This window comes from Gossypium raimondii, chromosome 4 (assembly GCF_025698545.1).
Source record: "Gossypium raimondii isolate GPD5lz chromosome 4, ASM2569854v1, whole genome shotgun sequence".
In the NCBI taxonomy this organism is placed as follows: Eukaryota; Viridiplantae; Streptophyta; class Magnoliopsida; order Malvales; family Malvaceae; genus Gossypium; species Gossypium raimondii.
In genome coordinates, this window is record NC_068568.1 from 20,958,581 (window position 1) to 20,970,438 (window position 11,858).

An 11,858-nucleotide genomic window follows, 5' to 3' on the forward strand; every position below is an offset into this window, starting at 1 on the left:
CCACGTGAACGCGCTTTTGCTACAGTAGCGCATGTTTGGCCTGAGGCTATAAATGATGCAAATTTTTTTCTCAGATTGCATAAGTTACAACAAAAAAAAATTGAGAGAGGCTAAGAAGGATAGAAATTGAAGATGAGTGAACATATTAGTGTTGTTGTTTACTATGATGGTGAGGTTTGCCACACCCTAAATGGTGTTGTTTTTTTATCGGAGAATACAGTGCGACTGGTTTTTAACCAGAACATAGATTTGACAGAACTTTGTAAAAGAATTAGGCGTAAAATATTCGAAACGACGCCAATGAAAGTTCTATCTATTACGTATCTATTTTTTTCTTCTGTTGATCCGGTGACATATGACTCGTTTAACATAAAATGTGCTCGTAGCTTGGAGGCAATGGTGCAGACTCATCTCACTAGTGGAGCACCCTATATTGAGTTATATATACAATTTACATCGCCAAATGATGCACTTGCGACTGGTGTTCGAGAGGTATACGTGACCCCTGCCCGACACTTAGTTAATGGGTTACAAAACACGAAACAATCCTTGTTTAGTAGCGGTGTGGAATACACAACCCCTGCACGACACTCTGTCGCTGGATGGGACATGCACCTCGGTGGGTCAATGTTTGATGCTGAAAATACGTACTGAGGAACGACATCATCTTCTAGTGGTTGGCAATCTACATCCAATTGGGGACGTTATGAAATGCCCAGAAGAAGGGATGATGTACTCCCTACGACGTCCACCGGTGAGGGGACCTCGTACGTTGTAGATGATGGTGAGTTAGAAGATGACTCCGATGTGGATCCACCTCAAGAGCCCGGGCCCGGTGGTGCAGAAGTTGCATTATTCTCTGAACTGGAGCCTATTCCAACCGAACCTGAAGATGTTGAAGGGGGTTCAGATGAAGAAGAATATCCATGATTCAGGGCATACTCACCTCCAGCCCACATGCATAATGTTGATCTGTCTGCAGATGATACGTTGGAGTTTCTAGATCTACCACACCAGTTGCGTGATCGTACAAGTTCGGTACTAGATTTGGGTAAATTTGAAGTTGGTAATCAGTTTTCCAACAAGGATAGTTTTATTGGTGCTTTGATACAACATAGCATCAATAACGGCATTAACTACCATGTCGTTAAGTCCAAAGCTGATAAGTTTGAGGCGAAGTGTGCAGTACAAGACGGTACATGTTCATGGAAAATCTACGCCTCGTTGAGGAAAATGACAGGGTTGTGGGAGATTAAAAAGTACAAAGGTCCAAATACATGTGCTGCAGGTACAGTATTTAGGGTTTCTGAATAATATTGTTATTATGTAATGTTGCATTATTTAATGTACTTCATTTATAGGTATTTCACAAGATCATCCCAAGATAGATTCAGCTATGTTAGCTAGCTTGATACTACCCACGGTGAAGGCAGATCCCAAGACTTCAGTGCTGGTCTTAATTGTCAATATTCGTAGCCAAATGGGGTATACGCCCTCTTACCGCAAGGCTTGGATAACTTAGCAGAAGGCGTTGGAGAAGATGCATAGTGGGTGGGACGCTTCATAGAATGAAATATGGCAGTGGTGTCAAGTGCTAGAGAGATACGTCCTAGGTTGCATAACAGACCTTCAAACGGAACATGCATACTACAACGACCGATTGCTACGTGGATGCCAAGTGTTCAAACGCCTATTTTGGACCTTTAAGTAATACCGAGATGTATTTTCATACTGCAATCTATTGGTACAAATTGACGGTACCTTTATGTTTGGTAGATATACCCATAGGCTATTGGTAGCAGTAGCACAGGATGGCAGTGGGAGAATTCTTCCACTTGCGTTTGCAATAACACTGGGGGAGTCAGCTGATGATTGGGATTTCTTTCTATCTAGGTTAAGGAGGCATGTGTACCCTTAACTTGTTATATTGGTTATTTTGGATCGAGGCACCGGCATACTAGCTGCAATTGATCGACAAGGAAGCTTATGGCAACGCACACACCATCGGTATTACCTAAGGCACGTTGCTTCCAATTACTACAGGCAATATCCATCTAACAATGAACGACGACAAGTGACCAACATGGGTGTTTAGTCTCTATTAATATAATTTCGTTTGTCATTTTATATTTATTCTAATTGAAATAGTGGTATGTAATATTCGCTATGAACTTATATTGGCAGGATATGAAATAAATAAAAATCATTTTCATGAGATGTTGGCAGTTTTGCGTTCAATTAACGGCGAAGGCGTGGACTACCTTTGTAACATACCTTTCGAACAGTGGGCACAAGCATAAGATAGTGGCCTACGATATGGTCATATGACCTCAAACCTAACTGAATGCATAAATTCTGTTCTAAAAGGAACGTACCATCTACCGATAACATCGGTTGTGCGAGAGACATATTTTCGTTTGGCGGCGCTATTTTCAAAGCGAGCAGCGAGTTATACAGGCCAAATGCAGGGAGGTCATATATGGTGTACTAAGGTAGTGCAAGAAATTAACAAGGCCAAGGTGCGGGCGAACATCATGCACACAGTGTGTCACGATCGAGACAACTTATGGTTTCGCGTGATAGAGGTTGACAGACTGCACCAAGGTGTTAGTGGCGGGCAATATCGTGTACACTTGCGAAATAGGACTTGCGACTGTGGGATGTTTGACGCACTTCATTATCCATGCGCTCATGTAATTTCAACTTGTCAGAATCTCCATCTAGATTCGATGAGCTATGTCGACGAAGTGTACAAATTAGAAAACATGTACAATGTCTGGAGACACGTATTCTCACTGGTCCCAGATGAATGTAAGTGGCCGTCTGTATCGCTTGCTCCCTTTAAGCTGTTACTGGATAGAGAATTACGTCGCAAACCAAAGGGTCGACCTTGCTCGACTAGAATACGTAACAATATGGATATCCGAGAAATAGCCAGTCAACAGAAGTTATGTGGATGGTGTAGGAACCCAGGCCATACAAGCCGATCATGCCCAAATCGCAATAGTTGAACGTTATTATAAAAAACTTTGTATTATTTATATTTTTAAATTGAAAATTGGTACAAATATTCAGAATATTGACTTATTTAAAAGAAAATCTATTTTATTAAAAATATTAAAGTAAATTACAATTATTTTATTCAAAATAATTTTTTATTTTATTAAATGAAATAATATAAAATATTCAACATATTGCCTTATTTAAAAGAATTTCTATTATATTAAAAATGTATAAGTAAATTTCTATTAGTATATGAAATAATATAGAAGAATTTCTATTTTATTACATCAGATAATATCAAAATATTAAAAATGTTTGTACAAATAAAATCAATCTCTGTCCCATGGGATTCGATTGCCACATGGCGGTCATTAATGATTCTGTATTTGGATTCCTCCTTTGTCCAACTTCCGGTGGGGTTGTGGTTGCTCGTGGGATTCTGGTTCCTCCGGTAGGGGATCTGGTTGTCGGTGTTGGGACGATGAGCCACCTTGATAGAATAGTGACTGTGGAGGTGTTTGCATCACCAACGGCAAAGCTGTTTGAAACCTATACGGTGATGGGGTTTGGTAAAAAGAAGAGCTCCCCGATAGCCCCTCTTGCGATCCCTTGTGTGACGCTGGCCTATATATCGGTGGTCCACTCGGCGTAATCGAAAATGGAGATGAACCGGGCCATTGACTCTAACCTGCTATAGGACTAGAAAAAGGAAACATATAAGGGTTAGGATACATAAAAGGGCTAGGATACGCACCTGGCATCATCTGAAAAGGCTGTGCCGTGGGTATCATCGGTTAAACTGCTGGGTCGGGTGACTACGTCGGTGCTGTTGCTGGGCCTGGTGATTGTATGGGTAATGATGATGGGCCGGGTGAATGTCTGGGCCTCGTTGATGGGCTTACGTCGTCGTCCTTTCTTCTTGGATTTAAAGGGCCACATCATTCCCTTTGGACACGCAATTGCCGCTGCCTCTCCTCTGCCGACAGTAATACGGCTTGCCATGAATCCTAAACCATGACATGTATTCTGGCACGCACGCTAACTCTGGAACGATGATCGGTTCCCGAGTTAGTATATAATCATACCGATCTTTCCACATTTGGATATAGTATGACCAGAATCTCGGCCAATCCATATGCAATTGTCGTAGGTCGATTTTGTGATGATTATCCAACACCTCAGGTGCTACAGAAATCGGTTGTCGGAATCCAAGTTACCGTAATACTCTGTTCGACTGGTGCATCTCCACAATCGCAAAGTTGACCAACGAGACTTTCACATGCCAAGCATTTAGATTTTGGAAGTACTTATCCGGAATTACTACCCGAATTGCTGGATCCTTGTATGGTGTCCATTGAAACTATTTAACCATGATGAAAATATTAGTTATATACTAAATACTAAATACCAATCGACTATCTCATGATAGAAATATCTATTTTACTTAATACTTACTTGTGCTTCCGACCGTTTGTCTAATAGAAGCCGTATATCTTCAAGAGAGGTAGGTAATCGAGCATAACTTGTCGGATGGTTCCACCTAATTAAATAAATTTTTAGCATTTGATTATATTTTAAATCTACGTAATAATTGTAAAATCTAATATAAAATTTACCTCATTATGAATGGGAATGTATACGGGTGGTCCACTTGAGGACGTAAAAATAGAAAGCGAAACCGTGCCCATGACTGCAGTAGTGACAGACAACCTCCGATTTTCGCTTTATTCGGTTGCGTTGCCCTACACATCTCCCGGTACAATGTTGCCAACACGGCAGACCCCCAACTAAATTCACCAGCTGCTCGAAAATCAACGAGTTTCAGCAGCCATCTTAGATGTACGAGGTCCCGTGACAAGTCCGGCATCAGGTAACCTCCAATTAACTGAAGAATGTATGCCTGAGCATATCGGATTCTTTCTAGTTCGGTTGAATCATCATCCAAATCCGGGAATGTGTCTCATAACCAGCCCATCTCGATCCGACCTCCGTTAATATTCTTCGAAATAGTGCCCAAAAGCTCGTAGCATATCGTTCCCCAATCACCAGATTGAACAGACCCGGTGACTGCGTACCCGTCCATCGGCAATCTCAATTGCAAATTGACATCTTCTAAAGTGATAGTGCACTCTCCACATGGAAGATGGAATGTGTGCATCTCGGGTCTCCACCTCTCAATCAACGCACTGATAAGTTTCGGGTCCAACTTGCATCATCGGCCTACCGTCGCCATGTGCCAAAAACCCGCCTCCCACAGGTAATTCTCTACCAACGGTGATGGAGGACCATGCATATTACGAATATAACATTGTAATATCCGATCTACAGACTTTTATAACAAATAATAAAATAATAATTATTTAAAATTGCATAAATAAAGAAATCTTAAATAATATTTTAAAATTAACTTTAATACTTACCATTTTCATTTGTTCGACGGATATGTGCTTGTCGGTCATTGCTAAATTGGTACAAATTTTTACGATTTAAAAAAAATCAAAAAAATAAAATTTAAAACTTTTTTAAAATAATTAAAAAATTAAAGCTATTTTAAATAGGAATTTGAGAGGAACTTGAGAGGAATTTGAGAGGAATTTGAGAGAATATTAGAGAGAAATTGAGAGAAAGGATTTAGTTGTGAAAAAAAATAAAAGGGGGTTTTTATATATATATTTTTTACCACACCAACGGTCAAAAAAGTAGCCGTTGCTACTGTTCACGCGAAGGCAAAACTCGTCCCCAAGGGAGCGCTTATGTGGCAGGAAAACGCGTCCTTAAGGGAGCGATTTCTGTCCACGTAGGCAAAACGCTTCCTCAGGGACACGTTTTCCTGCCACGTCCTTAAGGGTGCTAAAATAATTATTTATCGGGCCCATTTCGGTAAATTAAAAAAAAAGGCCTTTTATAAATAATTTGTCCTAAATTGAAAGAAGGGAGAATATTAAAAAAAAAAATTTATTTTAAATCAATAAAAAATAATATTTAATTTCAAAAAGTGATAAAGAATAAATCAAAAAAATGAATAGATTAAAAGATAGGGATTACCTTTTACTATTTCAATCTTAGTCATACTTTTGAGTTATTGCTGTACCTTCATTCGATTAAATCTTCTCTTTTTTTTTTTTAAATAGAATTTAAGAGAGATATCTGAAGTAATTTGGGGGAGTCTTCGTTTTACAGATTATTGGGTTTTGAGGGACGATGAGGGGGAAGTTAGAAGGAAGATATCAGCAGCGTCAGCCAGAGCTCACACCAGAAAATCTCATCAAAGCTCTTCTTTCAAGCTTTCTCCAGGTGTGTTTTACATTAGATTTATGTTTCATTTGATCCATTCAAATTTCAAGCTTTTCTGCTGGCGGATCATGATTTTTTTTTCTCATTGCGTATTTGGTTGATAAGCAGATATGAAAAGAACAACCTTTTGAATTCATTGTATTTGGTCACTGTTTCGAAAGGATAAGAACAGATTGTTCTTTTCATTTCTTGGTGACTTTGTTTTGATTGGCTTAGGACTTTATTCATTTAGACTTCCACTGATTTTATACCTCAAAAGTGGTAGCATTTTAGGTAATTGCTGTTGAATGAGTGTTTGTAATTGTTCTGTTATAAACAATAGAGACAGAAAGGTATTATCATGATTCAAAGTCTTGAACAATTAAGCACTTTCTGTGTGCAATTAAGTGGTAAAGTATGCTAATGGTTGAATGCAACTTCCTTGACAATAGGACACTGAATTCTCTTATTCCATAAATGGAGAATCGACATTGACATACTGCTACTTATCCTCTATTGTTTATTGCAGTTGTTAAACTCTGGTCCTTCTCAGTTGCTCAGTTATATGCTCTGAATTATTTACTCTCTGTGACACTTACCATGCAAGTTACTTTAACAACTAACAAGTCAAAATATTTACGTTACAAGGTAGAAATTTTCAGGTTTCTTCAAGAAAATACTAGCAGTCTTTTTTGTGGGGATTTTGGCATGGATTTACCTGGTGATCCAACCACCTCCCCCCAAGATGTGCGGCTCTCCGAATGGTCCCCCTGTGACAGCACCAAGAATAAGGCTTAAAGATGGAAGGCATTTAGCCTACAAAGAGCACGGTGTTCCGAGACATGTGGCCAAGTATAAAATTATCTATGTGCATGGTTTCAGGTCCGGTAGGCAAAATGTTGTTGTTGCAGCTACTCTATCTCCGGTACTTGTTAATTGGCTTACTTTTTATTTATATTTCTATCTCTTGTCTATGTTTTATTGTTTAATATGTCTCTTGTCTATGTTTTATTGTTTAATATGTTAAAATTTTAGTGTTCCATGAACTTTTAGATGGTTTCTTTCAGGAAGTTATCGAAGAGTTAGGGGTCTACATTGTGTCTTTTGACAGACCAGGTTATGGAGAAAGTGCTCCGAATCCAAAGCAAACAGTAAAGAGCATGGCAATGGATATTGAAGAGCTTGCTGATCAGTTAGGACTAGGATCCAAATTCTATGTAATTGGCTATTCCATTGGACGGCAGGCAGTATGGAGTTGTCTCAAGTACATACCTAACAGGTAATTTTGCCCAAGCTAACCATGAGATGGTAAACTAGCGCATCTTGCAGTCACCTTATTGATGTTTTCCTCGTATCGACAATGTATTTGTGACTCCGAACAGGTTAGCCGGAGCAACACTATTAGCTCCAGCTGTTACTTATTGGTAGCCTAATTTTCCTGCAAATGTATTGAATGAAGCCTTCAATCAGAAGTCAAGAAAAAACCAGTGGATTATTCGTGTTGCTCACTACACCCCTTGGCTTGTTTACTGGTGGAACACTCAAAAACTGTTCCCTGCTTCTTGTGTTTTAGCCAAAAATTCTGACGGTTTGTCCAGTCAGGACAAAGAAATTACATCTAGAATTTATTCGAGAAAGGATTCCGTGGTTCGTATTTCTTAAAAGAGATGCCTTCCTCGTTTTCACTTCCTTTTAGCAGTATGAATCGGCCAAAGGCCTGATTACAAGGTAATTGAACTTATATGATTCACAGTGTTCTATGCTTTGTCCCTTGCAGTCACAACTAGTTACAGAGCAAGGAGAGTTCGAGTCCCTTCATCGAGATCTTATAGTTACACACGGAGCATGGGAATTTGATCCTCTGGATCTGGGAAATCCATTTGCAAACAATGATGGTTTTGTACACCTTTGGCATGGGGATGAGGATAAGATCGTGCCCATTACAATGAACCGCTACATTGAAGAACAACTTCCCTGGATTCGGTACCATGAAGTTTCAGGTGGTGGGCATTTCTTTCCTCTAGCTGATGGGATGTCCAATGCTATCATAAAGGCACATTTAGTTGGAGAAAAATATTGAGTAATGGGCTCTATCTATCTGTTCATCTCATGCCTTAAGAGCCTGAGATTTTGTAATTTAATCTCAAAATGGTAGCATTTGAGTATGCTATTTCCCCCCTGAGATTTGTTTTGGAAACTTGTTCGTTTTGACATTGAGTATGCCTAACAAGGACGTAGTATTTTCGGTCGATGGCATCAAAAGATGTAGGTTTGCAATGTTGAGAAGGCCAAATCCATCAGGCATAAGTGTAACTGGGTCCATCATACTTAATTATTGTTATACTCTCAAAATAAGATGTACCATAATCCAGTACTATTCATCAAGCCTCACGATTATTTCTCCTTCACAATCAATGTGTAATACGATAATCAACGCTGTGCAGTCTTCAACTTTCTTTTTCTTTTTATGAAAAATAAAATCCTCATTTCCAAAATGGTCCCAGAAACAAAAATCCATTTCTTAATTTTAGTATCAAAATAAAATGAATATCTAAAAAGAAAAATGAACCAACGCGTAATACTTTTAATTTCAAAATATTATAACATTAAAATGTATTTCATTTGTCGGTTATAGTACCATATAAAGAATGACAAATAAAACCTAGAAAATCTGCACATATTTATAAACACATTTTAAAATACATAGTAAACAGATTTAAGAATTAATAAGAATGTCTCCCGTGTTTGTTCATATACCTAGATTTAGCTTTTGTTTTCTACTATTTTCTTTTAACTCAAAAATCTTATAAAATCATATAGTGATTACTACTTACATTATAATCATTCATACGATCAAAACAAGTGTTCCTAAAAGAACCTAAAGTATAGACAAAACCGTAGCACATACCATGATCCAGAAACTATAATATCATAGTTATAGAAGCCCTCATGAAAGAACTAAAGTTCTATCATTTTCAAAGGGATTAACAGAATATCAACCAGTTAGATGCAATTCAACTTCGTTATTTCAAAATAACTTATGTAATGTAGTATGGTATAGACAAAACCATTAGAATACACCTAGCTAGCATCTGTGATACAGACATATGTGAACCTATACTAATACAATCAGTTGGCAGCAACTCCTATAAATGACATGGAAACATTTTTCCTTGTAGCTTATTTTGAGTGGTGAATTAGGAAAGCAAGCATCCTGGAATCATGAAGGTTAGTTAAAATCTTATCTTATTACAAGGGTGTTGAAATCCTCAATTACTACCCTGCTTAGCTGTGCTACCAGTTGTTGTCATGAAAGATTCGCCACATCCACATTGCCCTTTGGAGTTTGGGTTGATAAAAATAAACTCAGACCTGTGATGAAACGATGAAATACAAATTAGAACCAAAGAAAATAAAGATGCACCAGCTTCATAACAGGACGTGTATAAAATCAACAACAAATACAAGCCAGTTTCTGTAACACAAAGCATAACAGTTCATTTATATACATATCAAATATGTTTATGCCTTGCATGTTTCATAACTCCGTACATGCAACGTTCTTTTTTATCCAGTTAAAGAAGAGTACGAAATTATGCTTGAAGACACATGTGCACACTCGCACAAACACAGGACTCCGATAGACGGATCACCAAGTAAGGTAAATATAAGAAAAATGTACAACAGATGGTCACTAAGCAGGAATGGGATGGTGGTAATGAGCAGCATTCTCTGTCTATAAAACCACTGTGAGCAACAATAAGAATGCTACAGTAAAGGTTAAAACGGGAACCAGTAAAGTGATCATAAGTCATACCACGCAGCCATGTTCAAAGAAATGATGACAAACAGATAAGAACCACAAAGGTGAAAATTGTTGAAATGGAAACGAAAAAACAAGACGTGAATGCACGACTGAAAACTAAATCGAATATATCTATGTAATGATTCAAGGTAGAAAAATAATTTCATTCCAGTTTCCACCTGGAAATACACAAACAGACATAAATGGTTCTTTTTCCTGACTATTGATTGATCAAACGTAAGTGCTTTAAATCTCATTTATATTTTTCACCTTACTAATGACTACTAATTGATCATATAAGAACATAACTAATTATTATCAAATAAAAAAATGATACAATAAACATTAATTGTTTTGATACCTGAGTTTATCATCTACAAAATCCATCTTGGTCCCAATCACATGCATCAAAGCTTTTGGATCAATTAGTATTTTAACGCCCTTGTCCTCAACTAATTCATCAAACTTTCCTTTCTCATCTATCAGTCAATTCCATAAAATAAAATAAAATAAAATAATTAGTTCCCCACATCTTTATTCTTTTCAAAAATAAGAGAATAGATTTGATAGAATGACGAGAATATGAGACGAACCGGCGTAATTGAGGGTGTAAGATAAACCGTTACATCCACGAGCCTTAACACCCAATCGAAGGAACGATCTTTGGCGCTGTTGAAGAAGGTGATGTATTCTGGATGCTGCTGCGTCGGTCAACGTCAGAACTTGCCGCCTCAAAGCCGGTTGCCCGATTTTCTCTGCGGCGGTCGCGAATAATCGAGAAGCCATGGATTTGTGAATAAATCTACGCGAGAGGCCATTATCATTTTTTCTGTTTATATTTAATTTTCTTTAAGACAAAGGGTAAATTTCACAAATAGTAACCCACTTATAAAATATTTTTATTTTAGGCACTAAAAATAAATAAATAAAATTATAACTTAAATATCTATATTACATAATTCAATCATTTTAGCTGCCTACATTAAAACCACAAACGGGACGTGCTAGTTAAAAAAATCAATATAATAACAAATTTAACCATAAACTTTTTACATATGATATCAATTTAGTTATAATTTTAAAAAATTACTCTTAAAATTTAAAAATATTCTCAATTTAATCCTAATTCTAACAAATTAAAAGAAATATATAAAAATACATCATTATTTTTACTAGGGAATTCATGCATTGGGTCGACTTTTTAGCTTTAGTGTCTACCAAGCAATGCCTTAGCTCATCCCTAACTATTTCAATACATGGATTAAATTAACCGAGTTTATCAATTCCCACAACCTATTATTCAATTTACATTCATGCTTTTTGTGTATCCATTTATCATGTGGTATGCTTAACACACTTTAACTTATTCACAGTGTAATAAATTGAACTAATTAGCCAAAAATTACACAACCTAGAACCAATCATTATCTTACTAAATTTATAATTTATACACACAATCCTATTTACATGCTCCTAGCCATTCACTTGTACTTTTACAAACTCGAGCACAAACAAAACACAATAAAAAATTTAACTAAAAAAATACTAAGCAAATATTTAAAAATACCAAAAAATATTACATAAAAGTTTGAAAATTCTATGTCAACCCCGCACTTTATTTGACACATTGTCCTTAATGTGGCCGAAAAATAATTAAAGAAAGAAATTACCCATTTTGGTGTGACAACTCCATGATGTTCGCCAGGTGACCATCCCCTTTCTTGTTCAGCTCCAAAATATAGTGTCGTCCAAAGCGTGAAGTTCCTACACAGAAATA

General features: G+C 37.1%; 1 protein-coding gene and 1 pseudogene across 1 annotated transcript; one reads left to right on the plus strand and one right to left on the minus strand.

The window, feature by feature from the left end:
• Positions 1-6,068: 6,068 nt before the first annotated feature.
• LOC105766675 (uncharacterized) lies at positions 6,069-8,687 on the plus strand (annotated as a pseudogene).
• Positions 8,688-9,279: 592 nt separating this feature from the next.
• LOC105766677 (iron-sulfur assembly protein IscA-like 1, mitochondrial) lies at positions 9,280-10,900 on the minus strand. The gene is made up of 3 exons (XM_012586246.2): positions 10,675-10,900; positions 10,443-10,560; positions 9,280-9,648 (listed from the first exon to the last, which is right to left on the minus strand). The coding sequence occupies exons 1-3, from the start codon at positions 10,865-10,867 to the stop codon at positions 9,546-9,548; spliced, it is 414 nt and encodes a 137-aa protein (XP_012441700.1). The 5' UTR covers positions 10,868-10,900; the 3' UTR covers positions 9,280-9,545.
• Positions 10,901-11,858: the final 958 nt, after the last annotated feature.